This window comes from Nerophis lumbriciformis, linkage group LG31 (genome assembly GCF_033978685.3).
Source record: "Nerophis lumbriciformis linkage group LG31, RoL_Nlum_v2.1, whole genome shotgun sequence".
Lineage (NCBI taxonomy): Eukaryota > Metazoa > Chordata > Actinopteri > Syngnathiformes > Syngnathidae > Nerophis > Nerophis lumbriciformis.
Window position 1 is genome coordinate 31,012,501 of NC_084578.2, and position 27,006 is coordinate 31,039,506.

The 27,006-nt window shown below is 41.2% G+C and overlaps 2 protein-coding genes and 1 long non-coding RNA gene across 7 annotated transcripts in view; 2 read left to right on the forward strand and 1 right to left on the reverse strand.

Annotated features, from left to right (window-relative positions):
• The window catches only part of LOC133574260 (uncharacterized), a 14,279-nt gene extending 6,782 nt beyond the window's left edge, over positions 1-7,497 (forward strand). Inside the window, exon 2 of the mRNA XM_061926363.1 lies at positions 5,786-7,497. Within this exon, the coding sequence (XP_061782347.1) occupies positions 5,786-7,017 (1,232 nt within the window). The 3' untranslated portion in view covers positions 7,018-7,497. The remainder of the gene's footprint in view (positions 1-5,785) is intronic.
• A 5,627-nt stretch (positions 7,498-13,124) lies between these two features.
• LOC133574157 (uncharacterized) lies at positions 13,125-15,349 on the reverse strand. Its single transcript, XR_009811378.2, has 4 exons — positions 15,100-15,349; positions 14,874-15,027; positions 14,688-14,764; positions 13,125-13,234 (listed from the first exon to the last, which is right to left on the reverse strand). It is a non-coding gene; the product is annotated as an uncharacterized lncRNA (long non-coding RNA).
• The window catches only part of LOC133574155 (uncharacterized), a 39,770-nt gene continuing 27,520 nt past the window's right edge, over positions 14,757-27,006 (forward strand). For 2 of the 5 annotated variants that reach the window (XM_061926235.2, XM_061926234.2), the window contains exons 1-2: positions 14,763-15,552; positions 26,379-26,550. In XM_061926235.2, coding sequence (XP_061782219.1) covers positions 14,881-15,552; positions 26,379-26,550 — 844 coding nt within the window. In that variant the 5' untranslated portion in view covers positions 14,763-14,880. Of the gene's footprint in view, positions 15,553-22,400; positions 22,439-26,378; positions 26,551-27,006 lie in introns of all 5 variants that reach the window. The other 3 variants (XM_061926236.2, XM_061926232.2, XM_061926237.1) reach the window with 3 other exon arrangements.

The window sequence follows — 27,006 nt, forward strand, 5'->3', positions numbered from 1 at the left end:
TGGCCTCTTTCCGGTCGGACGTGCCCTAACCACCTCCCTAGAGAGGCGTTCGGGTGGCATCCTGACCAGATGCCCGAACCACCTCATCTGGCTCCTCTCGATGTGGAGGAGCAGCGGCTTTACTTTGAGCTCCTCCCGGATGACAGAGCTTCTCACCCTATCTCTAAGGGAGAGCCTCGCCACCCGGCGGAGGAAACTCATTTTGGCCGCTTGTACCCGTGATCTTGTCCTTTCGGTCATAACCCAAAGCTCATGACCATAGGGGAGGATGGGAACGTAGATCGACCGGTAAATTGGGAGCTTTGCCTTCCGGCTCAGCTCCTTCTTCACCACAACGGATCGATACAGCGTCTGCATTACTGAAGATGCCGCACCGATCCGCCTGTCGATCTCACGATCCACTTTTCCCTCGTTCGTGAACAAGACTCCGAGGCACTTGAAATCCTCCACTTGGGGCAGGGTCTCCTCCCCAACCCGGAGATGGCACTCCACCCTTTTCCGGGCGAGAACCATGGACTCAGACTTGGAGGTGCTGATTCTCATCCCAGTCGCTTCACACTCAGCTGCGAACCGATCCAGTGAGAGCTGAAGATCCTAGCCAGATGAAGCCATCAAGACCACATCATCTGCAAAAAGCAGAGACCTAATCCTGCAGCCACCAAACCAGATCCCCTCAACGCCTTGACTGCGCCTAGAAATTCTGTCCATAAAAGTTATGAACAGAATGTGTGACAAAGGGCAGCCTTGGCGGAGTCCAACCCTCACTGGAAACGTGTCCGACTTACTACCGGCAATGCGGACCAAGCTCTGACACTGATCATACAGGGAGCGGACCACCACAATCAGACAGTCCGATACTCCATACTCTCTGAGCACTCCCCACAGGACTTCCCGAGGGATATGTGTAGACTCCAATATGATGGCAATGTGACTCAAGTTAACAACACCAGCATTTTATATGTTCCATTGAAAATATAGAACATTACACACGGCGCTCAAAAATCTATCAAAATGTTTTAGTACGACTTTGGTAAGCTATGAAGCCACACCGCTTGATGTGCTTCAACATATGAGTACTATTATGTGTGTGTATAACGCAATATTATGCAAAAGCAACTTTTCTTACTTTCTAGTACCTGCTGATCTGTATTTGGGATCTGCATAAATCCTGGAAAATTGCGCGCGTCCGCCTTTGTAGTCCGTGCCAACACTGTAGTCGATAAGCTTCTTCTTTTTCTCTATCTTTTTGTTATGGGACATTCATCCTCTGCTGTTGCCATTTTTAATACAAAGTAGTGTAAAGTTCTTACTTAATCTGTCAGTAAACGTGCCATGAAAGCGCTAAAACATACTGATGTAATGAGTTTATTCTATTCACCCAAGGAACTTTAGTTATTAGAGAGTTCCGGTCGGACGGTTTTTCACGGGACACAATTCCGGTGTTGTTGTTTCCGGATGAGGAGATGCTGCTCCGTTATTGATTGAAGTAAAGTCTGAATGTCATTAAAACAGTTAGCGCCATCTTTTGACACTTCTTGCACGCTACACCGCTACAACAAGTATGACAGGGAGAAGACGCTGCCGAAGGTGAGCCACGTAAGTAAGATCGCCCACAAAACGGCGCTTCCGGAAGCGACTGTCAGAAAGCGGCTTGAAGATGATCTGTAAAACATCATTTATGCAACATTTTGGCCAAAGAACCACCATTACATGTTACGTAGACCACAAGGAAGTGTTTGCAATTTAGAAAAAAAAAAATATATATGACTCCTTTAATGCGCCCTATAATCTGGTGCGCCTTATGTATGAAAAAAGGTCAAAAATAGAGCGTTCATTGGCAGTGCAGAAAATACGGTACTTGAAATGTATGAATATAAATCGATTTATTGATAAATTGATCAATTGTTGCACCCCTACTCATGAAAATACTGCTCATGTCCTGGAGAAGCAGCTGGCGTGCTAATCTTTAGCTCGCTTAAATGCTAATATGAATACAAGACGCATTAACGTAATACTTTTATCTAAACTAATAAACACATTACTGTAAGATGTTCAATTGTGTACATTGAATATACAGGCTGTGCTCTCTTACAACAGACTGGTAGGTGTGAATATTTATGCACATATCTACAACAGAAAGTTGTAGACACACCACTATTCCGCCTATAAAATCCGATAAATAACCATTCAAAAAGTGCCAACAATACTCAATTTACATTTTCTGACTTGAATATTAACCAAGTATTAGTGATATTGTTATTATAAGCGCTAACGCAGACCAACTATTTAGAGCGGCCATATGTGCCTATGTTTACATCGAGTGGTCTGCTGTTTCCTCACCTCCCTGCTCCCTGTAGATCATAAATCATGCTTCTCATCTAAAAAGTAGATGGTTGAGAATATAATCCGACAAGTTGGGACACTGTGACAGCCATTTAGGACCTGAAACTGGCAAGAATGACAAACAAACGCTTGTTCCCCCAAATGTTTCAATGTGTGTACTCTATAAGTCCTTTTTGAGCACATTCAGTAATACCGCGATAATAATGACAACCGTAATAATTTTTGGTCACAATGATCCATATGACATTTTCATAACAGTATGACATCAAGTCCATACAAAATGCTGAAGTTAACACATCAAAAACCTGTAAAGAGATTTTTCATAGCAATACAAAAGCAAGTATTGATTGTTGAATGTGTTGCTTTTCCTCTCTCTCAGATAATATCAAATAAATAACACAGACCCATCAGTTATGGTGTAGTAAGTTAAAACTCACATACAGAGGTAGACCTTAGAGATTAGAAATTAGACTAACGTGATTAAAAAAGCATAAATACGACTGTAATTAAATCATTCAAAATAACAGGATCATTTTGACAGCCCTATGTGTAACATCTGTACCCATGTAAACATATTTTGCCAAACGTGGTGATTTGTACCTACTTGCAAAACATCTCGGTTTGCCAAAGCTAAAGAATGATATCCAGATTGGAGGATCACTTCTTGTAATACAACATTATTTCTTATTGTTTAGAACTGTTGTTTTATAAGTTGTATTCTGTCACGTGACTTTTGAAACAAATAGGTGGGCAACCAAATGATTATGGCTACTGTGCAGCAAACACAATATTGAACTATCTGAGTAGGCAAAGGGCCTAGATCTTATCATTAAAAGCGGAGACAAGCAAAAAAATCAAACCACGCAATGGAATCTATCCCTACTGTATACCGGTACATGATCAAAAAAAAGATTTGTCGGGTAATCCCAAGGATTATTCGTTGTTCGCGTTCCCAAACATGTTGAACTATTGTGTTCCAGACATCATTCTACACAACAAAACAGATGAAAACTTGGAAAAGCACAGACGTCTACACCTTCTTTGTATGTGGTTGGGTCAAGAAAATTGACATCAAAACTCTCCCTGATAAATAATTTTTGCTCAAGTAAGGTTGCATTTCACGATTTCATTTTGCGTCTACAGCCATGTTTGTTGCCTTTTTGTTTGCAGGCACCGTTTACAAGTATGTGTGTTTTTTTAATTAAAGTGTAACTATAGCTCTGAACATTCTGTATGTGCTGAAAGCTTAGTTTATGATTGCTGCCTTTTAGTAAAAACGTAACTCTTGTAGGTTTGCTCACATTCGCTTTCTTTAGTTTAGACTCGCCGAGTTGGTGGTTTACAAAAAAAACTCAAACAACATCAAATACAAATAACATCAAGATCATACTTAAATGGGAAATACTAAATGTTAAAAGTATATCAAACAAACCTTTAACGAAGTGATCACTGAAGAACTTGTGCGTTCTTCGACTCGATCTGCTTTCTCACACTATTCTCCTCGTTTTTTGTCAAATCTTGCACTCTTTCACCTTTTTTAGAAACTCTGAAGAAACTTCTATTCCTTCTCGCGTTTTGAACAGTTCTAATAGCTTAAAACAACACGAGCATAGGGTGTTTTTCTTTGAGAAAGCCCAGAATGTTATGGCAACAGACGCTCGCTGGCCCACCACGTGATGTCAGGTGAATACAACATCATCATTATCATATATATCTGATTTATGACACTAAAATACTTCCATGTTTTGTGGATAAATAGAAATGATCAAAATAGTATCAATCTCAGAGATTTTGAGAGATAATGAGGAAGCCAGTCACATGATTGTGTGACTTTGGGCCCTTCCCCATTAACAACATTGCTAATCAAGCAGACTTTGTGAGAGCTAACAGCAATTACTTTGGGAAAAAATGTGAACCAGGATCCTTATATTTTTGAGCCTGAACACAACGAGGATGAGCAGTAAGTTTTAGAAGCAGAGTGATGGATGCAGTTCCATTGCCACATTATAGCATCCGCAGCATTGCTAGGTGCTGAACATACAAACTAACCATAACAAAGTATAATAAAACAATATTTCCACGATCACATAATTATGTTTAGAGGAAGATCACAATCCTCACGAAGGGTTAAAACCATTTTTTTAGGTGTATTTCCCCATCTCGGGGACATGAAAGTTGAAATAATTAATATAATATAATATAATATAATAATAATATAACAATAATAATTATAAAAAGATATTATATTTTACTTAAATATGTATATATGCCTCCTATACTTAATGTAGGAGGTTTATATAAAATAAACACATCTTTTAAGATAAGATTTTTATTTTTTTTCAAGATGGCGCCGCTGGTTGCAGACGCTATGTGCTCTTGTTTTTCCTCCTTTTGTGTTCTTGATTTTTCGTCCTTGTCGTCATGTGTTTTTTTTTTTTTGTGGATTTTTGTTTTGAGCCCTTTGCAACTGTGCAACAAGGGGTGACACTTTCGTGGCTTCTGCGCTGCTTTTTGTCAAATTTCACGCAGGCTGACGACTTGACTGCGAGGTTGATAGTTGAGTCAGATATCTCCAAATCAAATCTACAACTCTTTGACTAGCACATTGTATATGTGATAAATGCTAATTACATTTAATTTTTCAGTGATAGTCAGCGTGGTGTTATTTTCTTTTATGTTTGACGTCCTACCAATAGCTTACCAAAAGCTTACCAATGTTCAGTGGGGCCACTGAACATTGATTTTGTTTATTCTAGAGCAAAACAATATTTTTACATTTATTAGCCACATCTGACAATAAGCTGCAGATAGAGTATATAAGTTGTGAAGTTAGTTATTTACACAGAAATATGTTGTAAATGTTTATTTACATACTTTAATTGTTTCCAAACGATGCCTGTAACACAACAGTAAAACGGCTGATCAAAAAAACCGGAAGTCATTGTTATGGACCCACTAACTGCAGAAGCTAGCTCTCCAATCAGCTAAACAGACTTAAACACTCCTACAGACATCACACGTGGGACGGTTTAGTGAGTAAGACTTGTTTTAGTTATATTGTAAAACTTACAAACATTGCTTGGAGTGATGATTAAAGAATCCATACAAGTAAAAACGCTATGGACAACAAGAAGACGTATGGCATGTGTACTTCCGGTTTAAAGCTCTAAACAGAAGAGCACTGCAGTGAGCGAACTCGTCCAAAAGATGGTGCCATAGCACAAACAATAACACACATTTTCAGTGTCTTTGCTTTGTTTGTTATTTTAACCATTCGTATTATGGCTGTTAGCGAAGAAAAATCCATAAATTAGCCGCACCGTTTTATAAGCCGCAGGGTTCAAAGTGGCTTATAGTCTGTAATTTGCGATATTTATCTTTGCTACAATATGTTATTCCTACCTTAACTTTTCTGACACGTTTGTCTTTTTGTGTCTTCTAGACATCAATGAAGAAAATCTTCCCCCTGAGCAACAGCAGTGGAGATCCAGGGTGACACAGGAGGAGCCACATTCTCATTTCAACAAAGAGGAAGAGAAGGAGCGACAGAATTCCCATGTTAAAGTAGAAGAGGGGGAGCCACAACCTCCGCATAATAACGTGGAAAAGACAGAGCCACAACCCCTACAAATCAAAAAGGAGGAGGAGCCACAAATTAAAGAGGAAAATGAGGAACACGGCATCAGTCAGAAGGGAGAGCATCTTGAAGGACCAGAGCAGTTTCCTGTGATTAATGTCATTATTAAGAGTGAAGATGAAGACGACAAAAGTGAGGAGAAGAAAAAGGTGGAGCCTCCGAGGAACAACTCACCTCAACACATGACAACAGAAGCTGATGGAGATCACTGTGGAGCATCACAAGCAGACAACCTCTTCGCTCCACTATCAGATAGTGATGTAACATGTCACACTGACATTGACAACACACGCTGGAAGTGCTCTCAATGTAACAAAACTTTCAGTGAGCGTCGTTACTTGAATAGACACATGAGAATACACACAGGAGAAAAACCTTATTGCTGTTCAGTTTGTGGTTTGTGTTTTGTACAAAATCAAGATTTGAAAATGCACATGAGAACACACACTGGAGAGAAACCTTTCACCTGCTCAGTATGCAACAAAAGATTCTCCCAAAAGGGTTGCATGAAAAGACACACAAGAACGCACACTGGAGAAAAACCATACTCCTGCTCAGTCTGTAAGAAAGGTTTTAATGAAAGTTCGGCGTTAGTTAATCACACAAGAATGCACACTGGCGAGAAACCATTTTCTTGTTTAGTCTGTGGTAAAAAATTCACTCGAAATGAACGTTTGACAAGACACACAAGAATACACACGGGAGAGAAACCGTTTCCTTGCTCTGTGTGCGGTAAAAGATTCTATGATAAAAATGATTTAGACAGACACTCTAGAATACATACTGGAGAGAAAGCCTTTCTTTGCGCGATTTGCAATAAGTGTCTTTCTACAACAGATAGTTTAAAAATGCATATGAGAACGCACACCGGCGAGAAACCTTTTTCCTGTACAGTGTGTGGTTTACAGTTTAGACTAAATCAACATTTGAAGTTGCACACTAGGCTGCACACTGGGGAAAAACCATACTCTTGTTCAATCTGCAACAAAAGTTTTTGTGACCGGACACAACTTGTAAGACACACAAAGACACACTAGTGATTAAGTGTAGCATTGCTGTGGGTGTGATGAAAGTTCTTAAAGGTACCAGGTTAACAATCACAAGTGTGCCTTAAATGCAAATAATTTGATAATATGTTACGACAAATTATAATATTATTTTGTAGCCGGGGCGTTTATTGTCATATTGGTCGATAGAACCTAACTTTACGTGGAATACCCATTTTGTGGACAGATGGACAGAGACACACTTGCAACAGTTTTGGGCAACACCAAGATTTTTTGATTTGATATGATACCGAATATTCTCTCAGAAATGCAAATACTTATTGTGCTCTTTCTACCTTGATGAAACTATTAACAACTACTGGCCCTCGAATACCTTGTTAATGTATGTTTTTTTATAATGTCAAATGATTCAATCATTCATTCAATAACCAATATCACGTTCATTCCTTCTTCCCCCTCTCAGGATGGGACGTTTCACCCCAACCCCTTTCTCCTCTCTCAATCCTAAAAATTTGAGTACTTAAACAAATATTAAAAATATCTTAAATTATCTATGTACGAGTCTTTGATTAATATGAAAAATTCTAAAACAGTCACACAAGTTGCACCTTACTATTGTTTTTACTCTACGAGTAAAGTAGGTCCACACCACAGTCCTTCTCTTGCTTGGGCAAGGACATTACTGTTCCACATCCTCTAGCACAGTGTTTTCAACCACTGTGCCGCGGCGCCGTGTGATATTGTCTGGTGTGCCGTGGGAAATTATGCAACTTCACCTAATTGGTCCAAAAAATATTTTTTGCAAATCAATAATTATAATAATGTGCCGTTGTCTAGTGCAGTATTTTTCAACCTTTTTTGGTATGTAAAAGGTATGTAATGCTTAAACCAAAAATGAACAAAGGCACTGAAGCATAGGGATGGCTATGCAAAACAAAAGTAAAACTGAACTGGCTACAAAGTAAACAAAAACAGAATGCTGGACGACAGCAAAAACTTACAGCGTGTGGAGCGGAGACGGCGTCCACAAAGTACATCCCGTACATGATATGACAATCAACAGTGTCTACACAAAGAAGGATAGCGTATGCACAACTTAAATAGTCTTGATTGCCAAAACGAAGCAGGTGCGGGCAATGGAGCTCAAAGGAAGGCGTGAAGCTGCTACAGGAGAACACCAACAAAACAGGAAGGGTCACCAAATTAACAGCGCAAGACAGAAACTAAAGCACTACACGCAGGAAACAACAACAAACTCAAAATAAGGCATGACAACCTGGTGGAGTTTCATTTTTTAACCTTTTCTGCTGGTGGTGTGCCTTCGTATTTTTTTCATGAACAAAATGTGCCTTGGCTCAAAAAAGGTTGAAAAACACTGCTCTAGCACAGTGGTTCTCAAACTTTTTTCACCAAGTACCACCACAGAAAACATTAGGCTCTCCAAGTACCACCATAATTATCAACATTAAAATATTGTAGTGTAGTTGACCTAAGTATTCTTTAAAAACAAACTAGAGGCTTTTTTAAACATGTATATTCAATGTTTTTGGCCACTGTGTGTTGAATATAAGGAAAATAATCCACAGTTTGTGAATTATTTCTCTGGTACAATGTGCTGCTGTTGTGCATGGAGTCGCCGCTTTTCTGGTCAGTGGTCACTTTAAATGAATAAACCTACTCAATGTTATGCTCCTGGGGTACTACTGAGAACCTGATGAGATTGATTTATATATATATATATTTGTCAAGATAGTTGTTAACTAGCACTTTTACTTAAGGTTATCAAATATCCTCATGACCTAGCGTATTTACAGTAAACCCAAGGACTATGTATACCTCTTCACATTTCCTTGTCAGTTGCCACCAAACTGGAAGTGTGTGTATTGTTCAGGCATAAAGACGATAATACCACAAGTCCCCCTTCCTCTCACTGTCAGTCAATACTCAATTGATGTACATTCTAGATCATAAATTAGATGTATTGTGCATTTACTTATATACTTACCAGTGTATTTGTTTCATTGCAGTTTGACATTTTATTCAATACGTAATCCTGCAAAGTATACAACATGTTCCTTGGTGATTGCCTTAAGTCTTTTTGAATAAGATGCTACAAGTTTGGCACACCTATCTTTAGGCAGTTTCGTCCATTCCTCTTTGCAGCACCTCTCAAGCTCCATCAGGTTGGATGGGAAGCGTTGGTTTTCATCCAGGATGTCTCTGTACATTGCTGCATTCATCTTAGTCTAGTCACGGAGGTGACCAAGAACCGAATAATCACTCTGTCAGAGCTACAGCATTCCTCTGAGAAAGGAGAAGAACCTTCCAAAAGGACAACCATCTCTGCATTAAGCATAGTCCCCCCCAACATGTTCTGGGTCTTCCATGTGGCCTCCTACCGGCCAAATGTGTCCCGCACACCTCCCCTGGTAGGCGTCCGGGGGGATTCCTGACCAGAGGTTAATTTTAAGGTTGCGAGTAAAAATTTGGGTAACAAGCATCTCCACCGCTGGCTGGCGTAGCAAATGTCACAGTGAACCCTGAAAGACTCGACTAAAACATCAGGCGTCTCACTCGCGAGCATTATCTTACAGCTAGAGATTGACATAACTTTGTTTTTCCAAACATGGGATCAGAAAAATTGAGTGTGAAGGACACAAGAAAAAGAAGCGGATGATTATCACTGAATAAAAGAAATGAACGAAAAACATGACTGAGTTGTGCATTTAGACGACTACTAACTCAGAAACATCTTTGATTGATTGATTGAGACTTTTATTAGTAGATTGCACAGTACAGTACATATTCCATACAATTGACCACTAAATGGTAACACCCCAATAAGTTTTTCCACTTGTTTAAGTCGGGGTCTACATTAAAGGGGAACATTATCAATATATACCTTGATGTTGCAGAAAACCGATTTCCGAACTCTAAATGGGTGAATTTTGGCGAATTAAACGCCTTTCTATTATTCGCTCTCGTGACGTCACATCGGGAAGCAATCCGCCATTTTCTCAAACACCGAGTCAAATCAGCTCTGTTATTTTCCGTTTTTTCGACTGTTTTCCGTACCTTGGAGACATCATGCCTCGTCGGTGTGTTGTCGGAGGGTGTAACAACACCAACAGGGACGGATTCAAGTTGCACCAGTGGCCCAAAGATGCGAAAGTGGCAAGAAATTGGACGTTTGTTCCGCACACTTTACCCACGAAAGCTATGCTACGACAGAGATGGCAAGAATGTGTGGATATCCTGCGACACTCAAAGCAGATGCATTTGCAACGATAAAGTCAAAGAAATCTGCCGCCAGACCCCCATTGAATCTGCCGGAGTGTCTGAGCAATTCAGGGACAAAGGACCTCGGTAGCACGGCAAGCAATGGCGGCAGTTTGTTCCCGCAGACGAGCGAGCTAAACCCCCTGGATGTTTTGGCTCACACCGTCCCTTATGCAACCGAAGATGATCAAGAGAAGAATATCGACCCTATCTTCCCTGGCCTGCTGACATCAACTCCAAAACTGGACAGATCAGCTTTCAGGAAAAGAGAGCGGATGAGGGTATGTCTACACAATATATCAATTGATGAAAATTGGGTTGTCTGCACTCTCAAAGTGCATGTTGTTGCCAAATGTATTTCATATGCTGTAAACCTAGTTCATAGTTGTTAGTTTCCTTTAATGCCAAACAAACACATACCAATCGTTGGTTAGAAGGCGATCGCCGAATTCGTCCTCGCTTTCTCCCGTGTCGCTGGCTGTCGTGTCGTTTTCGTCGGTTTCGCTTGCATACGGTTCAAACCGATATGGCTCAATAGCTTCAGTTTCTTCTTCAATTTGGTTTTCGCTACCTGCCTCCACACTACAACCATCCGTTTCAATACATGCGTAATCTGTTGAATCGCTTAAGCCGCTGAAATCCGAGTCTGAATCCGAGCTAATGTCGCTATAGCTTGCTGTTCTATGCGCCATGTTTGTTTGTGTTGGCATCACTATGTGACGTCACAGGAAAATGGACGGGTGTATATAACGATGGTTAAAATCAGGCACTTTGAAGCTTTTTTAGGGATATTCCGTGATGGGTAAAATTTTGAAAAAAACTTCGAAAAATAAAATAAGTCACCGGGAACTGATTTTTAATGGTTTTAACCCTTCTGAAATTGTGATAATGTTCCCCTTTAATCAATTCATTACACAAATATATACTATCAGCATAATACAGTGATCACTCGAGTTAATCATCAGAGTATATACATTGAATTATTTACATTATTTACAATCCGGGGGGTGGGATGTGGAGGGGGTTGGGGCGGGGGGTTATGTTTGGTTGATATCAGCACTTCAGTCATCAACAATTATATCATCTGAGAAATGGACATTGAAACAGTGTAGGTCTGACTTGGTAGGATGTGTACAGCGAGCAGTGAACATAGTGAGCTCAGAAAGCATAAGAACAAGTATATATATTTGATTAATTGCAATCCGGGGAGGTGGGATGTGGTGGGGGGAGGGTGTTAGTCTAGGGTTGTAGTTGCCCGGAGGTGTTCTTTTAGTGCGGTTTTGAAGAAGGGTAGAGATGCACTTTCTTTTACACTTGTTGGGTGTGCATTCCATATTGATGTGGCATAGAAGGAGAATGAGTTAAGACCTTCGTTATATCAGAATCTGGTTTTAACATGGTTTGAAGGTCTGAAAGACAAATGGCCAGATTACCGGATGGGTAGCAATAGGTACAACTACAGCATGGCAAGAGAGTTTCAAACAAATTATCAGTATTTACAATAGAACTTGTAGCTATTTTAGGACTCTAGGGTGGGTGGAGGATGTTAAGCCACAAAAAGCAGTTATATGCTCAGATTCAGCAGCAGTACTGATGGCACTGAAGGGTGGGAAGAGTGAGGCTAGAAGTAATTAATTAGTGAAGCGATGATGATGCTTGGTAGAATGCCAGGGTTGGGGTGCCAACACACGTGGCAGTACAGGGGGATGACGAGGCAGCAAAAAGGTGTTAAACAGAAATGTAATATGAAGTACAGTATGGAAGAGTTTAATAAAGCAAGAACGTGCTAAAATGTGGCATAAAGTGTGGTTACAGCTGAGTATTATTTTTCTATTGCAACCCAATATCAAACACACACACACGTGGCTAGGGACACTGTGATGTATATAATATTTAGGCTGAGGCACTGCATTAAATAAAGAGCTGGCGATGATGGCTAAACACACTGGTGGAAAATGCACACGTGGCCATATTCTTACACTTTGCAATAAATACAATAAAGAGAAGCAGTCATTATGTATGCAAAACTGTCAAAAATTGGAAACAAAAATATTACAAAATATTCCTAGCTGGGAATAGGCAATAAAACTCTTGAACGCATCATAATAATCCCCTCAATTCCCCCCAAAAAATGGATTAAGGGACGGCGTGGCGCAGTGGAAGAATGGCCGTGCGCGACCCGAGGGTCCCTGGTTCAATCCCCACCTAGTACCAACCTCGTCATGTCCGTTTTGTCCTGAGCAAGACACTTCACCCTTGCTCCTGATGGCTGCTGGTTAGCGCCTTGCATGGCAGCTCCCTCCATCAGTGTGTGAATGTGTGTGTGAATGGGTAAATGTGGAAGTAGTGTCAAAGGGCTTTGAGTACCTTGAAGGTAGAAAAGCGCTATACAAGTACAACCCATTTATCATTATTTATCATTAACTCGCTGGAATATAAAGACAATATTCTTCATCTCAGTATGTTAATAATGACTGAATTAATTAATTACATATTACAAAACTGTTGTATATACTAATTCACAGATGCCATTATATTATAAAAAGGTCAGTAAATGATGTTTATATTTGTAAACGCTCTGAAGTGGGAAAGGGGTAGGATTATATAAGCTTTGCTTCTTCCTACTCCTTTTTGGACATGATGTAAAGTGAATGATATGAAATTGTGTGATGTATTATGCTGTGTGTTCATGTTCGAAATACACCAAAGAAAGAAAGAAGACAATACAACATACATCCATAAACGTGGATGCATATGAAAAAAATGCAATATATTTATCTGTACAGTAATCCCTCGGGCACGTCCGACCGGTAGGAGGCCACGGGGAAGACCCAGGACACGTTGGGAAGACTATCTCTCCCGGCTGGCCTGGGATCGCCTTGGTATCCCCCGGGAGGAGCTGGACGAAGTAGCTGGGGAGAGGGAAGTCTGGGGTTCCCTGCTTAGGCTGCTGCCCCCGCGACCCGACCTTGGATAAGCGGAAGAAGATGGATGGATAGATGGATGGTTGTACAGTAATCTATTTATTTATATCTGCACCTTATTGCTATTTTATCCTGCACTACCATGAGCTAATGCAACACAATTTTGTTCTTATCTGTACTGTGCTGAACTCTGTAGAATTTGCACCTGGCTCGCTGACAACAAGCTATCCATACACTTAGGTAAAACGGAATCCATCCTATTTGGGTCCCACATAAGAAAGTCAGTGACTTCACTATAAAAGTGGGTGACATGGTTATCGCCAGGAAGGATGAGGTCACCTACCTAGGTTCCATTCTAGAGGCTAATCTTTCCTGTGATAAAATGGCAACCAAGATAATCAAAAAGGTCAAACAACAAACGAGATTTCTCAACAGAATCTCCTCTCTGGTCAACAAAAGCACCATGAAGATTCTGACGGGAACTCTCTCGTTCAACCCTTTTTCGATTACACATGCACCTCCTGGTACCCTAGCACCTCCAAAACCCTCAAATCTAGACTCCAAACATCCCAGAACAAGCTAGTCAGATTACTTCTAGACCTCCACCCCAGATCCCACCACACTCCTACCCACTTCTCCAAAGTGGGCTGGCTCAGGGTGGAGGACAGAGTAAAACAACTTGCACTGAGCCTAGTCTATAAAATCCACTACACCTCCCTGATACCGAAGTACATGTCAAACTACTTCCTTAACGTAAATGACTGCCATAACCACAACACCAGGGGGAGCTCCACTAACCACGTTAAACCCAGTTTCCGATCTAACAAAGGTCTTAACTCATTCTCTTTCTATGCCACATCAATGTGGAATGCATTCCCAACAGGTGTAAAAGAAAGGGCATCTCTATCCTCCTTCAAAACCGCACTAAAAGAACACCTCCAGGCAACTTCAACCCTAAACTAACACCCTCCCTTCCTCATCATACCTCCTCGGATTGTAAATAATCAAATGTGAACAATCAAATGTAGTCACTTTTTCTTATAATGTCTGATCCCTCTCTCTGTGTCCAATACTTGCTGTACATATATGTACCAAGTCAGACCCACACTGTTCCAATGTCAGTTTCTCTGATGATGCAATTGTTGAGGACTGAAGTGTTGATACCAACCAAACTTAGTGTCATCCATATCCCACACCCCGGATTGTAAATAATTCAATTTATATACTGTGATGATTATCTTGTGTGATGACTGTATTATGAAAATAGTATATATCTGTATCATGAATCAATTTAAGTGGACCCCGACTTAAACAAGTTGAAAAACTTATTTGGGTGTTACCATTTAGTGGTCAATTGTACGGAATATGTACTTCACTGTGCAATCTACTAATACAAGTTTCAATCAATCAAAAAAAACTGTAAAGTTCAAATTTGAATGACAATAAAAAGGAAGTCTAATCAAGAATCAAGAATCTGCAGAAGTGGTTTTAAAATACCTTCAAAAGGCTGGCGGTGCTGAAAAACTCTGATAGAAACCTGTGGATGGCAGCATTACGTCTATGATGCGTCTGGCCTGCCGGAAACCAAAGAAGAAGAAGAAGAAATGCGGAAATTAGTCAGATGACTTCCGGTTAGCCATTTGTTTTTGTACCTCCAGAAGTATAAAGTTGTAAGGGTCATACCTTTAAAATGATGACAACAACACGATATATGGCCACAAGAGAAGTCGGAGGCCGACAGCATCGATTATGCTTCGATGGAAATGAGAAGAATTACGAGCTGTGGGAAGCCAAGTTTCTGGGGCACTTGCGTCTGCTCGGCCTCAAAGCCACCGCGCTAAGAGAGCCACAAGACGGGAGTGAAGATGACGCCAAGCAAAACGAGGACGCCTACACCGAGTTGATTCACCTTTTAGACCACACAAGCCTGTCGCTGGTTACGAGAGAAGCGGCGGACGACGGGAGGAAAGCATTGAAGATACTGCGAGAGCATTATGTCGGTAAAGGCAATGAGCGGGTGATTCGTCTCTACGTCAAGCTAACATCGCTACACAAAGTGGCAAACGAGAGTGTGAGTGATTATCTTCTCCGTGCACAAACTCTAATTACCGCATTACAAAATGCCGAGGAGACTTTGTGCGACGAGCTGTTGATTTCGGTGATTCTGAAAGGCTTGCCTGACACGTTCAAGCCGTTTGATCTTTACGTCAAACAAAGTGGCGCGACGATGACATTCGGCGAGTTCAAGGCGGCACTGAGGACCTACGACTGGACGGTGGCAAGTGGCGGAGGTAAGCCTGCATCTCGGAGAGGCCCGGCTGGTCCCCGGATCCTCCCGTCTCATGCCGAGGCCAATCAAACGGTAAATTCAGAGGCTAAAACAAATCAATAATTGCAAATTATTTTCATGATGGGAGTCTAGGAATGCAAAGATTATATGTTTTGAATGTACTGTTAAAGTTCAAGTCAATCAATCAATCCAGGGGCGCCGAAAAGGGGGTGGTAAAGGAGGGATTCTAGGGGCCCATGATGGAGGGGGGCCCAGAGAGGCCCCTAATGATGATGAAATTTATAATACAGAAAAAATAATTACACTGTGTTGGGGGCCCTGTAAAGATTATTTTCATGGGGCCCAAAATCCCTAGCGGCGCCCCTGAATCAATCAATCAATGTTTACTTATAGGGGCGCCGAAAAGGGGGGGGGGGGGTCTAAAGGAGACGGATTCTAGGGGCCCATGATGGAGGGGGGCCCAGAGAGGCCCCTAATGATGATGAAATTATAATACAGAAAAAATAATGACACTGTGTTGGGGGCCCTGTAAAGATTATTTTCATGGGGCCCAAAATCCCTAGCGGCGCCCCTGCTTATATACATACTTGCCAACCTTGAGACCTCTGATTTCGGGAGGTTGGGCGGTGGTTAAGAGGGGAGTAGTATATTTACAGCTATAATTCACCAAGTCAAGTATTTCATATATATATATGTATATATATATACAGTGTTTCCCACAGGACAGGCATCTATTTGTGGTGGTGTGTGGTCGGCGGGGGGGGGGGGGTGGGGGGGGCGGCAGCGGCGATGACCAAGAAGAACGCGGAGTTGGAATATAATTACAACATTTTATGTACATATTTATATACAGATTTGAACAATTAGTGATTCACTGAAATATATTTATTAATTGTGGTTCTTACAAAAAATATATCTTATAAAATATAAAAGCTAAAATGTCTCTTAAAGCTCTGCCCCTTTAATTAGTGAATACTAAATAATTTAACTTTAGCCTACTACTACAACCATATTATTTACCAGCAACATGAAGTGAAACAGAGGCAGAGGTGTCCTGCCACAGTCAGTCAACCTCCTCCTTCTCCTCCTGCTGCTGCTGAACAGGTCGCACCTGTGGTCCGAACTGTAGGCCTACCTCCTCTCCAAGTCGAGCCCTTTTCGGTCGTTGAAAATATTTTTTTATACTCATCTGTGTGAAGGAGTGAACATCCAACATTAGAATTTATTACTAACGAGCAGAAGCGCTCTATGTACAGTGCCGTCTAACCTTAAGCGGCAGCAGCTCAACACATGCAGGGTTCAACGTTAAGCTTTTTTTCTACTTGCCCGACTTCTCAAATCTACTTGCCCCAATATTTTTACTTGTCCTGCCTAGGTTTTTTTCTGGCTGTGTAGTGCTCATGGCTTATATCTTAATAGAATCCTTCCCGTTGACTATTTACAACACTACACAGTATTATTATTATTATTATTATTATTATTATCTATAATTGCATTTAAATGGCATTGCATACATGTAAAATTAAATGCTATTTCACATTATTTGACCAGTAGCAGTTACACTCATCTGAACAGGTCAGCCATCTGTTTAAAGCCCGATCACAGTAGAAATCTTGAAATGAAGGGCCTTTAATGGCCAAAACATTAACCTGGACAACATTTTAACAGCTGGTTAGCTCAGATTTTATTCTTTTCATTGCATTCACATGCTGCAGTGGACAGTGGACAATTTAGTTTCAGTCCATGTGTGTTTATTGACAACATGGTTATAACCTGGACACGTTAGCTCGTCGGTATTGTAACACGTGACTGTTACTACGAGCGTCTGCCCCGGGCCACGAGTCAAACAGCGGCGGTGTTAATGAAGCAGCGTCAGGCTGCTCACCATCAGTGAAACGCTCGGTGAAATCACGGATTAACGTTAAATATATGACGAGCCGCGAGCGATGCAGCTATAACCTATCTACTAGTGATGGGTTGATGAGGCGTCATGAAGCGTTTTGTACTTGAATTTAAAAAAAATCACAGGGGGTACATTGCTGAAAAAAGGTTGAGAACCACTGACCTAGTATATACAATAATATAAACCAAGTCATTGTATTTCATTTAGGATTATTTCATAACTTCATTTAAATAAAAATATATTTGTTGTCTTTTTTAGATACAGTCAATAAATAATGTGAACATGTATCATAACATGGAAATCTAAGAGAACGTGTTGTGAATGAGGATGCTTGTGGACCTGGAAATTATTTATTTATTTTTACACATTTTTATTTTAAAAAAAACAGTTTTTCCAACGTATTCAATTTTAGACGCTTTCTCTTCTTAGTTATTTCTCCGGCTGTAGAAAAGACACGCTCACAGGGCACAGAGGAGGCGTCAGTGAGACACAGTTCGCTTATCGGTCACGTGACCAAAACAGCTCATGATCGGTCACATGACTTTCTAAAAGCGGTACGCGCACCGACACAGGGTTTCGCTCTATGAGCTCGACGCATGCGCCGATGCATCGGTGTTGCCGGACCCATCACTACTATCTACCTATAACACCTGTAAAAATGAAGCAATGCTACCACGCTAGCAAGCGTTAGCTAGCCGGCTATGAGCCACCAAACTGCTAACTGTCGCCAAAAGGCACCATTTAAGCTTTTTTCCCCATGGCATCCTGGATCAAGGCTTTCAGCAGCTTTTGGACGTTTGAGGTAGAAACGTAGGAAGCGCCATCATTATGAAAAGTAGCCGGCGAGTATTTTAATCCCGTCCGTCCGTCCCTCTTCTTCTTCTTCTTCTTCTTCTGGCCCACCAGGTGAATTAAGTGCTATTGCATAGTGCATAGTAGGCTACCGCCACCTACTGCACCTGAGGTGTAACTACAAGCAACATTCACAGACATTGCTTTTATGAGCGGTCGAGCGAGTCAAAAGCCGAAAAATCCATTTGTGGCGGACGTAATTCTTTCGTGGCGGGCCGCCACAAATAAATGAATGTGTGGGAAACACTGATATATATATATATATATATATATATATATATATATATATATATATATATATATATATATATATATATATATAAGAGAAATACTTGAATTTCAGTGTTCATTTTTTTACACATATACACACACATAACACTCATCTACTCATTGTTGAGTTAAGGGTTGTATTGTCCATCCTTGTTCTATTCTCTGTCACTATTTTTCTAACCATGCTGAACACCCTCTCTGATGATGCATTCTGCTTCGTCTCCTTGTTGTGTGCGCAGTTGTGCACTGCACTCTCTAAAAGCCCTAGATGTTAATGTCACATATGCATGTACAGTAGATGGCAGTATTGTCCTGTTTAAGAGTGTCACAACATTGCTGTTTACGGCAGACGAACTGCTTTACGGTAGACGAAAACATGACTGCTGTAGTTGTGTGTTGTTGCCGCGCTGGGAGGACGTTAATGAAACTGCCTAACAATAAACCCACATAAGAAACCAAGAACTCGCCCTTGATCATTCTACAGTTAAAACGTGATTGGGTAGGCACACTGTTTATATTGTGGGAAAGCGGACGGGAAAACAGGCTGTCGACACGTCACTCAGGTCCGCCTGAATTTCGGGAGATTTTCGGGAGAAAATTTGTCCCGGGAGGTTTTCGGGAGAGGCGCTGAATTTCGGGAGTCTCCCGGAAAATCCGGGAGGGTTGGCAAGTATGCTTATATAGCCCTAAATCACAAGTGTCTCAAAGGGCTGCACAAGCCACAACGACATCCTCGGTTCAGATCCCACATCAGGGCAAGGAAAAACTCAACCCATCCATCCATTTTCAACCGCTTATCCGGAATCGGGTCACGGGGGCAATAGCTCCAGCAGAGACCCCCAGACTTCCCTCTCCAGAGCAACATTAGCAACTTCCTCCTGGGGAATCCCGAAGCGTTCCCAGGCCAAAGAGGAGATTTAATCCCCCCATCTGGTCCTTGGCCTGCCACGGGGTCTCCTCCCAGTGGGACGTGCAACGAGGACCTCCCGAGGGAGACGCTCGTGAGGCATCCGCACGAGATGCCCGAACCACCTAAGCTGGCTCCTTTCCAAGCGAAGGAGCAGCGGCTCTACTCCAAGTCTCTCTCGGGTGACTGAACTTCTCACCCTATCTTTAAGGGAGATGCCGCTTGTATCCGCAATCTTATTCTTTCGGTCATGACCCACACTTCATGACCATAGGTGAGAGTAGGAATGTAGATGGCTCGGTAGACCGAGAGCTTTGCCTTCTGGCTCAGCTCTCGTTTCGTCACAACAGTGCAGCAGAAAGACTGCAATACTGCCCCAGCTGCTCCGATTCTCCGGCTGATTTCCTTCTCCATCTTTCCCTCACTCGTAAACAAGACCCCGAGATACTTAAACTCCTCCACCTGGGACAGAGTCTCGTCCTCTACCTGGACTGTACAATCCATCGGTTTCCTGCTGAGAACCATGGCCTCAGATTTGGAGATTCTGACCAGCATCTCCAAACTCAACCCAGTGGGATGTCAATGAGAATGACAATGAGAAACCTTGGAGAGGACCGCAGATGTGGGTGACCCCCCCCCACCCCCCAGGGGAGACCGGATGCAATGGACGCCCAGTGGGTCTAGCATAATATTGTGAAAGTCCAGTCCATAGGGGATCTAACATAATAGTGAGAGTCCAGTCCATAGTGGGGCCAGCAGGAGACCATCCCGAGCGGAGACGGGTCAGCAGCGCAGAGATGTCCCCAACCGATGCACAGGCGAGCGGTCCACCCCGGGTCCCGACTCTGGACAGCCAGCACTTCATCCATGGCCACCGGACCTGTGCCCCCCCTTCCACAAGGGAGAGGGGGCCAGAAAAGAAAATACTGGTCAACTGGTCTAAAAAGGGGGTCTATTTATAGGCTCAAGTATACAAATGAGTTTTAAGATGGGACTTAAATGCTTCTACTGAGGTAGCATCTCTAACTGTTACCAGGAGGGCATTCCAGAGTACTGGAGCCCGAATAAAAAACGCTCTATAGCCCGCAGACTTTTTTTGGGCCAATGATTGTGGTAAAATGTGTCCGCTGCATTTGACCCATCCCATTGTTCACCCCCTGGGAGGTGAGGGGAGCAGTGGGCGCAGCGGTGCCGTGCCCGGGAATCATTTTTGGGGATTTAACCCCCAATTCCAACCCTTGATGCTGAGTGCCAAGCAGGGAGGTAATGAGTCCCATTTTTATAGTCTTTGGTATGACTCGGCCAGGGTTTTAACTCACAACCTACCGATCTCAGGGCAGACACTCTAACCACTAGGCCACTGAGTAGGTAAAGATTGCGCCCAACGTGGGGCAATGTCTGTCTTTTTATTGTCTGACTAATAATGTGAAGTGAAGTGAATTATATTTATATATCACTTTTCTCTAGTGACTCAAAGCACTTTACATAGTCAAACCCAATATCTAAGTTACATTTAAACCAGTGTGAGTAGCACTGGGAGCAGGTGGGTAAAGTGTCTTGCCCAAGGACACAATGGCAGTGACTAGGATGGCGAAAGCGGGAATCGAACCTGGAACCCTCAAGTTGCTGGCACGGCCGTTCTACAAACCGAGCTATACCGCCCCAATAATGTGTAATAATCACGGTTTCACGATTCTTACACAATTAGAAACAACTATATTATTTAGTGTCTATAGCTTATTCAACCAAGATAGGAAGAAGTCATCTCTAATGTTAAATGGTCACTGAATGAAGCCCTAGACAGGAGTACCTGTTGCTGTTTGTTTACACTAAACTGATTTAACGCTAAGATACTGATTGTAAGTGACACATTTACATTTAACTCGTTACCAACTCTATTTTTTACCTCTTACATAATTTTACTAAGTTGTCATGTCTTACTTTTACTTTGGTGTGTAAAGCTTGGCCCCGCAAAGGCTGCACCATATTGGATGTATTCGAGCAGGGGTAGGGAACCTATGACTCTCGAGCCAGATGTGGCTCTTTTGGTGACTGCATCTGGCTCTCAGATAAATCTTAGCTGACATTGCTTAATACGATAAGTAATGAATAATTCCGCTGGTAATCAATCACAGTGTTAAAAATAACGTTCAAAATATAAAACAGGGGTCGGGAACCTTTTTGGCTGAGAGAGCCATGAAAGCCAAATATTTTAAAATGTATTTCCGTGAGAGCCATATAATATTCTTTAACACTGAATGCAACTAAATGCGTGCATTTTTAAGTAAGACTAACATTTTTAGAGTACCGTATTTTTCGGACTATAAGTCACAGTTTTTTTCATAGTTTGGCCGGGTGTGCGACTTATACTCAGGAGCGACTTATGTGTGAAATTAACACATTACCATAAAATATCAAATAATATTATTGATCTCATTCACGTAAGAGACTGGACGTATAAGATTTCATGGGATTTAGCGATTAGGAGTGACAGATTGTATAGCATGTTCTATATGTTATAGTTATTTGAATGACTCTTACCATAATATGTTACGTTAACATACCAGTTGGTTATTTATGCCTCATATAACGTACACTTATTCAGCCTGTTGTTCACTATTCTTTATTTATTTAAAATTGCCTTTCAATTGTGTATTCTTGGTGTTGGGTTTTATCAAATAAATTTCCCCAAAAAAGCGACTTATACTCCAGTGCGACTTATACATGTTTTTCTGTATTAGAGTCTCCACCCTTTAGCTGCAACTTTCTTCTGGTAGGTTTTGCAAATGGGTGAGCCATCGTCTTCAATCACTCTCTATTCATTTTTTAAGTATCCGAAATGTTCCTGCACTGCAGACGTCAGCTTTTTTTGAGTGGGGACAATTTGCTGCCATGTCCTGCTGCTGTTCTTAAGTTAAAGTAGCTTACTAGCATTTCTATCGATTTGGTGCGTATAAGTGTGTTTTGTTTTGTTTTCATTCCGTGCAGGTTGTGCCGAGTACCAGCATAGTGTCAGTTTATGGCAAGTAAGGAAGACTGACAGACTGCCAACATAATTGTGGCGGTTAGGCCTGGGCCGATATTCGATTAAGTCAATTAATTGACGATAAATGAAAATGAAGTCGCTAAGTTTTCCAGCGTCGATAAATCGCCATGTGCATGCTTCAAGAGCATTCACGCATTTCATTGATTTCAGCAGTTGCGCGCGTTTGTGCCCTAGCGGAATGAAAAGAAGGGGGTGAATTACAAACCCCGTTTCCATATGAGTTGGGAAATTGTGTTAGATGTAAATATAAATGGAATACAATGATTTGCAAATCCTTTTCAACCCATATTCAATTCAATGCACTACAAAGACAAGATATTTGATGTTCAAACTCATAAACTTTATTTTGTTTTTACAAATAATAATCAACTTAGAATTTCATGGCTGCAACACGTGCCAAAGTAGTTGGGAAAGGGCATGTTCACCACTGTGTTACATGGCCTTTCCTTTTAACAACACTCAGTAAACGTTTGGGAACTGAGGAGACACATTTTTTAAGCTTCTCAGGTGGAATTCTTTCCCATTCTTGCTTGATGTACAGCTTAAGTTGTTCAACAGTCCGGGGGTCTCCGTTGTGATATGTTAGGCTCCACACATTTTCAATGGGAGACAGGTCTGGACTACAGGCAGGCCAGTCTAGTATCTGCATTCTTTTACTATGAAGCCACGTTAAAGTAACATGTGGCTTAGCATTGTCTTGCTGAAATAAGCAGGGTTGTCCATGGTAACGTTGCTTGGATGGCAACGTATGTTGCTCCAAAAGCTGTATGTACAGTACCTTTCAGCATTAATGGTGCCTTCACAGATGTGTAAGTTACCCATGTCTTTGGCACTAATACACCCCCATACCATCACAGATGCTGGCTTTTCAACTTTGCGCCTATAACAATCCGGATGGTTCTTTTCCTCTTTGGTCCGGAGGACACGACGTCCACAGTTTCCAAAAACAATTTGAAATGTGGACTCGTCAGACCACAGAACACTTTTCCACTTTGCATCAGTCCATCTTAGATGAGCTCAGGCCCAGCGAAGCGGACGGTGTTTCTGGGTGTTGTTGATAAACGGTTTTCGCCTTGCATAGGAGAGTTTTAACTTGCACTTACAGATGTAGCGACCAACTGTAGTTACTGACAGTGGGTTTCTGAAGTGTTCCTGAGCCCATGTGGTGATATCCTTTACACACTGATGTCGCTTGTTGATGCACTACAGCCTGAGGGATCGAAGGTCACGGGCTTAGCTGCTTACGTGCAGTGATTTCTCCAGATTCTCTGAACCCTTTGATGATATTACGGACCGTAGATGGTGAAATCCCTAAATTCCTTGCAATAGCTGGTTGAGAACGGTTTTTCTTAAACTGTTCAACAATTTGCTCACGCATTTGTTGACAAAGTGGTGACCGTCGCCCCATCCTTGTTTGTCAATGACTGAGCATTTCATGGAATCTACTTTTATACCCAATCATGGCACCCACCTGTTCCCAATTTGCCTGTTCACCTGTGGGATGTTCCAAATAAGTGTTTGATGAGCATTCCTCAACTTTATCAGTATTTATTGCCACCTTTCCCAACTTCTTTGTCACGTGTTGCTGGCATCAAATTCTACAGTTAATGATTATTTGCAAAAAAAAAAAAGAAAGTTTATCAGTTTGAACATCAAATATGTTGTCTTTGTAGCATATTCAACTGAATATGGGTTGAACATTATTTGCAAATCATTGTATTCCGTTTATATTTACATCTAACACAATTTCCCAACTCATATGGAAACAGGGTTTGTATCTTGTGCTTCATTAAGTGACTCTTTGTGTGGCAAGACTGGGCTGCTGGCCCTCTAGCATCCCACAGTACAACAAGTTAGCCTGTAAATGGATACAAGTATCCAAAAAACCCCAAAATTTTTCAGTTTCAACCTTTGGAACAAGATGAGAGGAGCCAGTTTGCAACAAACCTGCAGGCCCACTTAAAACACATCCACACGACAGTCCACACTCACCTTGCGTTTTGTGTACAAAGTGAGCGTAAACAAAACAGTGTAAAATGGTGTGCACTCACGTAAAGTGTAGTTAAATACATTGCCAAAGACATGCTGCCATTTAATACTGTTGAAAACTAGCATTTCTAAAAATGCTGCAAATGTTTGACAGACATTTGTCAGGTCATTTTTTTCTCATTCAGAATCTGCCAAACTGAAGTTTTTTTTTCATAAGACCTGTTAACACATCAGTTTATACTGTAATATTTGTATTGTTACGCTGCACTTTAAAAACAAAACAAAAAAACTTGATTGTCAGTTAAGTAATGTACAATTTGCCTACATGTTCAATATTGAAGTGCAACTTTATTTGTCAATACTTTATTTAGCCAAAGATTCCCACTTCTATTAATAACACAGATTTGCTTTGAAATGCCTGTTTAAATTTTTTTTTAGCCTTTTTAAAGAAAATAATATGCATCATCGCAGATTATGTAAATTATATGGTGATGTCTTATTGGCCACGCTTCCTCCGCCACAGGTATATTGGCAGTCCAGGGGAAACCCTGTAATGTGTATTTAGAGTTTTAGAAAATGGACGGATGGATGTGTATTTTTTTATCGATTAACCCAAGTTTTTTTGTTACGATTTAAAAAAAATCAAATCAATGTTTTTTTGCTGTGACATACCTTTTGCCCCAGGTGCTCCCGTAGCATCTGCCCTCCCCCTAATCTCTTTAGTTGAGTTTCACACACATAGCAACAACATGGCTTTTTTGATTGATTGATTGATTGATTGATTGATTGATTGAGACTTTTATTAGTAGATTGCACAGTACAGTACATATTCCGTACAATTGACCACTAAATGGTAACACCCGAATAAGTTTTTCAACTTGTTTAAGTCGGGGTCCACGTTAATCAATTCATGGTAAATAATGCTAACGCAAACGATAGCGATAAGTTTAACAGTGTTCTCACGCCTCGTCAGGTGATTAGATTTGCTGCAAAACCCGCTGAACAAGTTGACCGCACAGTGCAAAGTTTGCTTTAGGCAGCAGCTTGATAAACTTATTGCAGCATCTGAAACCAAAGCATGTAACCGAGTGGGGGAAATGCAACTATCTACAAGGCAAACAAGACCACAACAACAAACTAACCCCAGCTAAAACGCAGCTTACTGTGGTGGAATCATTTATTGTAAGTAACATACACAGTTGAAAAGCCTGCGGTTATCCACTTACTAAAACGTAAGACCCCTCCTAATTGTTGGAGTTTATGTATTTGCATACAATGTGCAATGCTTCATTTTTGTTTACAGAAGTATTTTATTCAAGACAGATGTAATATAAACACTTTTTAGAGTGCAACATAAGACTAGAATGATGGCAGTTTTAGGGCAAAAGCTAAAATTCCTACCTCGGAAACACACCGTAGTCTACACAGTACTGCCATCTAATGTCTTGGAATTGCAACGACCTGCAAAGTCTACTTTGTATTACCTGCAAATGAGATATATCATAATGGACTATTATTCAATGTTACATTAAAATGTGATTTTATTATTAAACAATTAACATTTATTAACACACACACACAAAAGTACCAGTACTGAAAATTGGTACCAGTTTCTGGAATTGGTACTGTAAATGTGAAGGGTCCCAACTCCTAAGTAAAATGCAGTGCATGTTCATGCCATGTATTCTGCAAGTTATGGCATTGCTTGTCTCTTTTCAAACTACTAGCTTTCGACCAAGTAAAAGCAAAACTTGTTTTGCATTACCTATGTCCTTTGTATGAATTGGTTTCTGTAAAGATTTGCGAATCAAACATTACTATTCTTTGGCCATATCGCCCAGGCCTAACATTTGTTAGAGAATATAAGCTAACTTTACCCTGAACAATCTGTGGTTGCAGACTAATGGTTTCTTTCTGTGATTTTCTTTAAGGTACACGTTAGTGTCTTCAAAAAAAATAGAATACCGCAGGTGACACGATGCACGGTGTGCTGTACCAAACATCATTGTCCCATTTGCCCCACCTCAATGTACAAGCCTCGGTGTAAGGCAAAACTTTTGCAGCACATGGAGGTCCATGTAAAAAACGCCATCCAACATGAAGGTTAGTGATTTCAAATGTATTTGCGTTAGCAATTATCTTTTGTTTGTTTGTAACAACTGCTTAGTAGGGATGCAACGGTACTCTATAAACACTGGACTATTTGCTCCACCCGACACGGGACAATACACCTTATGGACCTCAGCGCTTGTGTATATGTGTTTGTACGCAAGCGTGCCTTCCCAGGGTAGCAAAAAGCCCTCCCCACAACATAATGTCCAATCATTGTTGTGCCTCTCCCTTCGGGCTGCACAATTAATACCATTTTAATCACAATCTTGATTTTGACTGCACGATTTTGGGGAAAAAAAACAGTGAACCAGTATCAAAAAATACCGGTACTATCTATTAGGGATGTATACCGAGTTCTGGTGTTTTTGGAACCAGTTCCTAATTGGTACAATCCAGGAGGACAGTTAAGATTCTGGACAAATGATACAGCTATCGGTATTTTTCTTT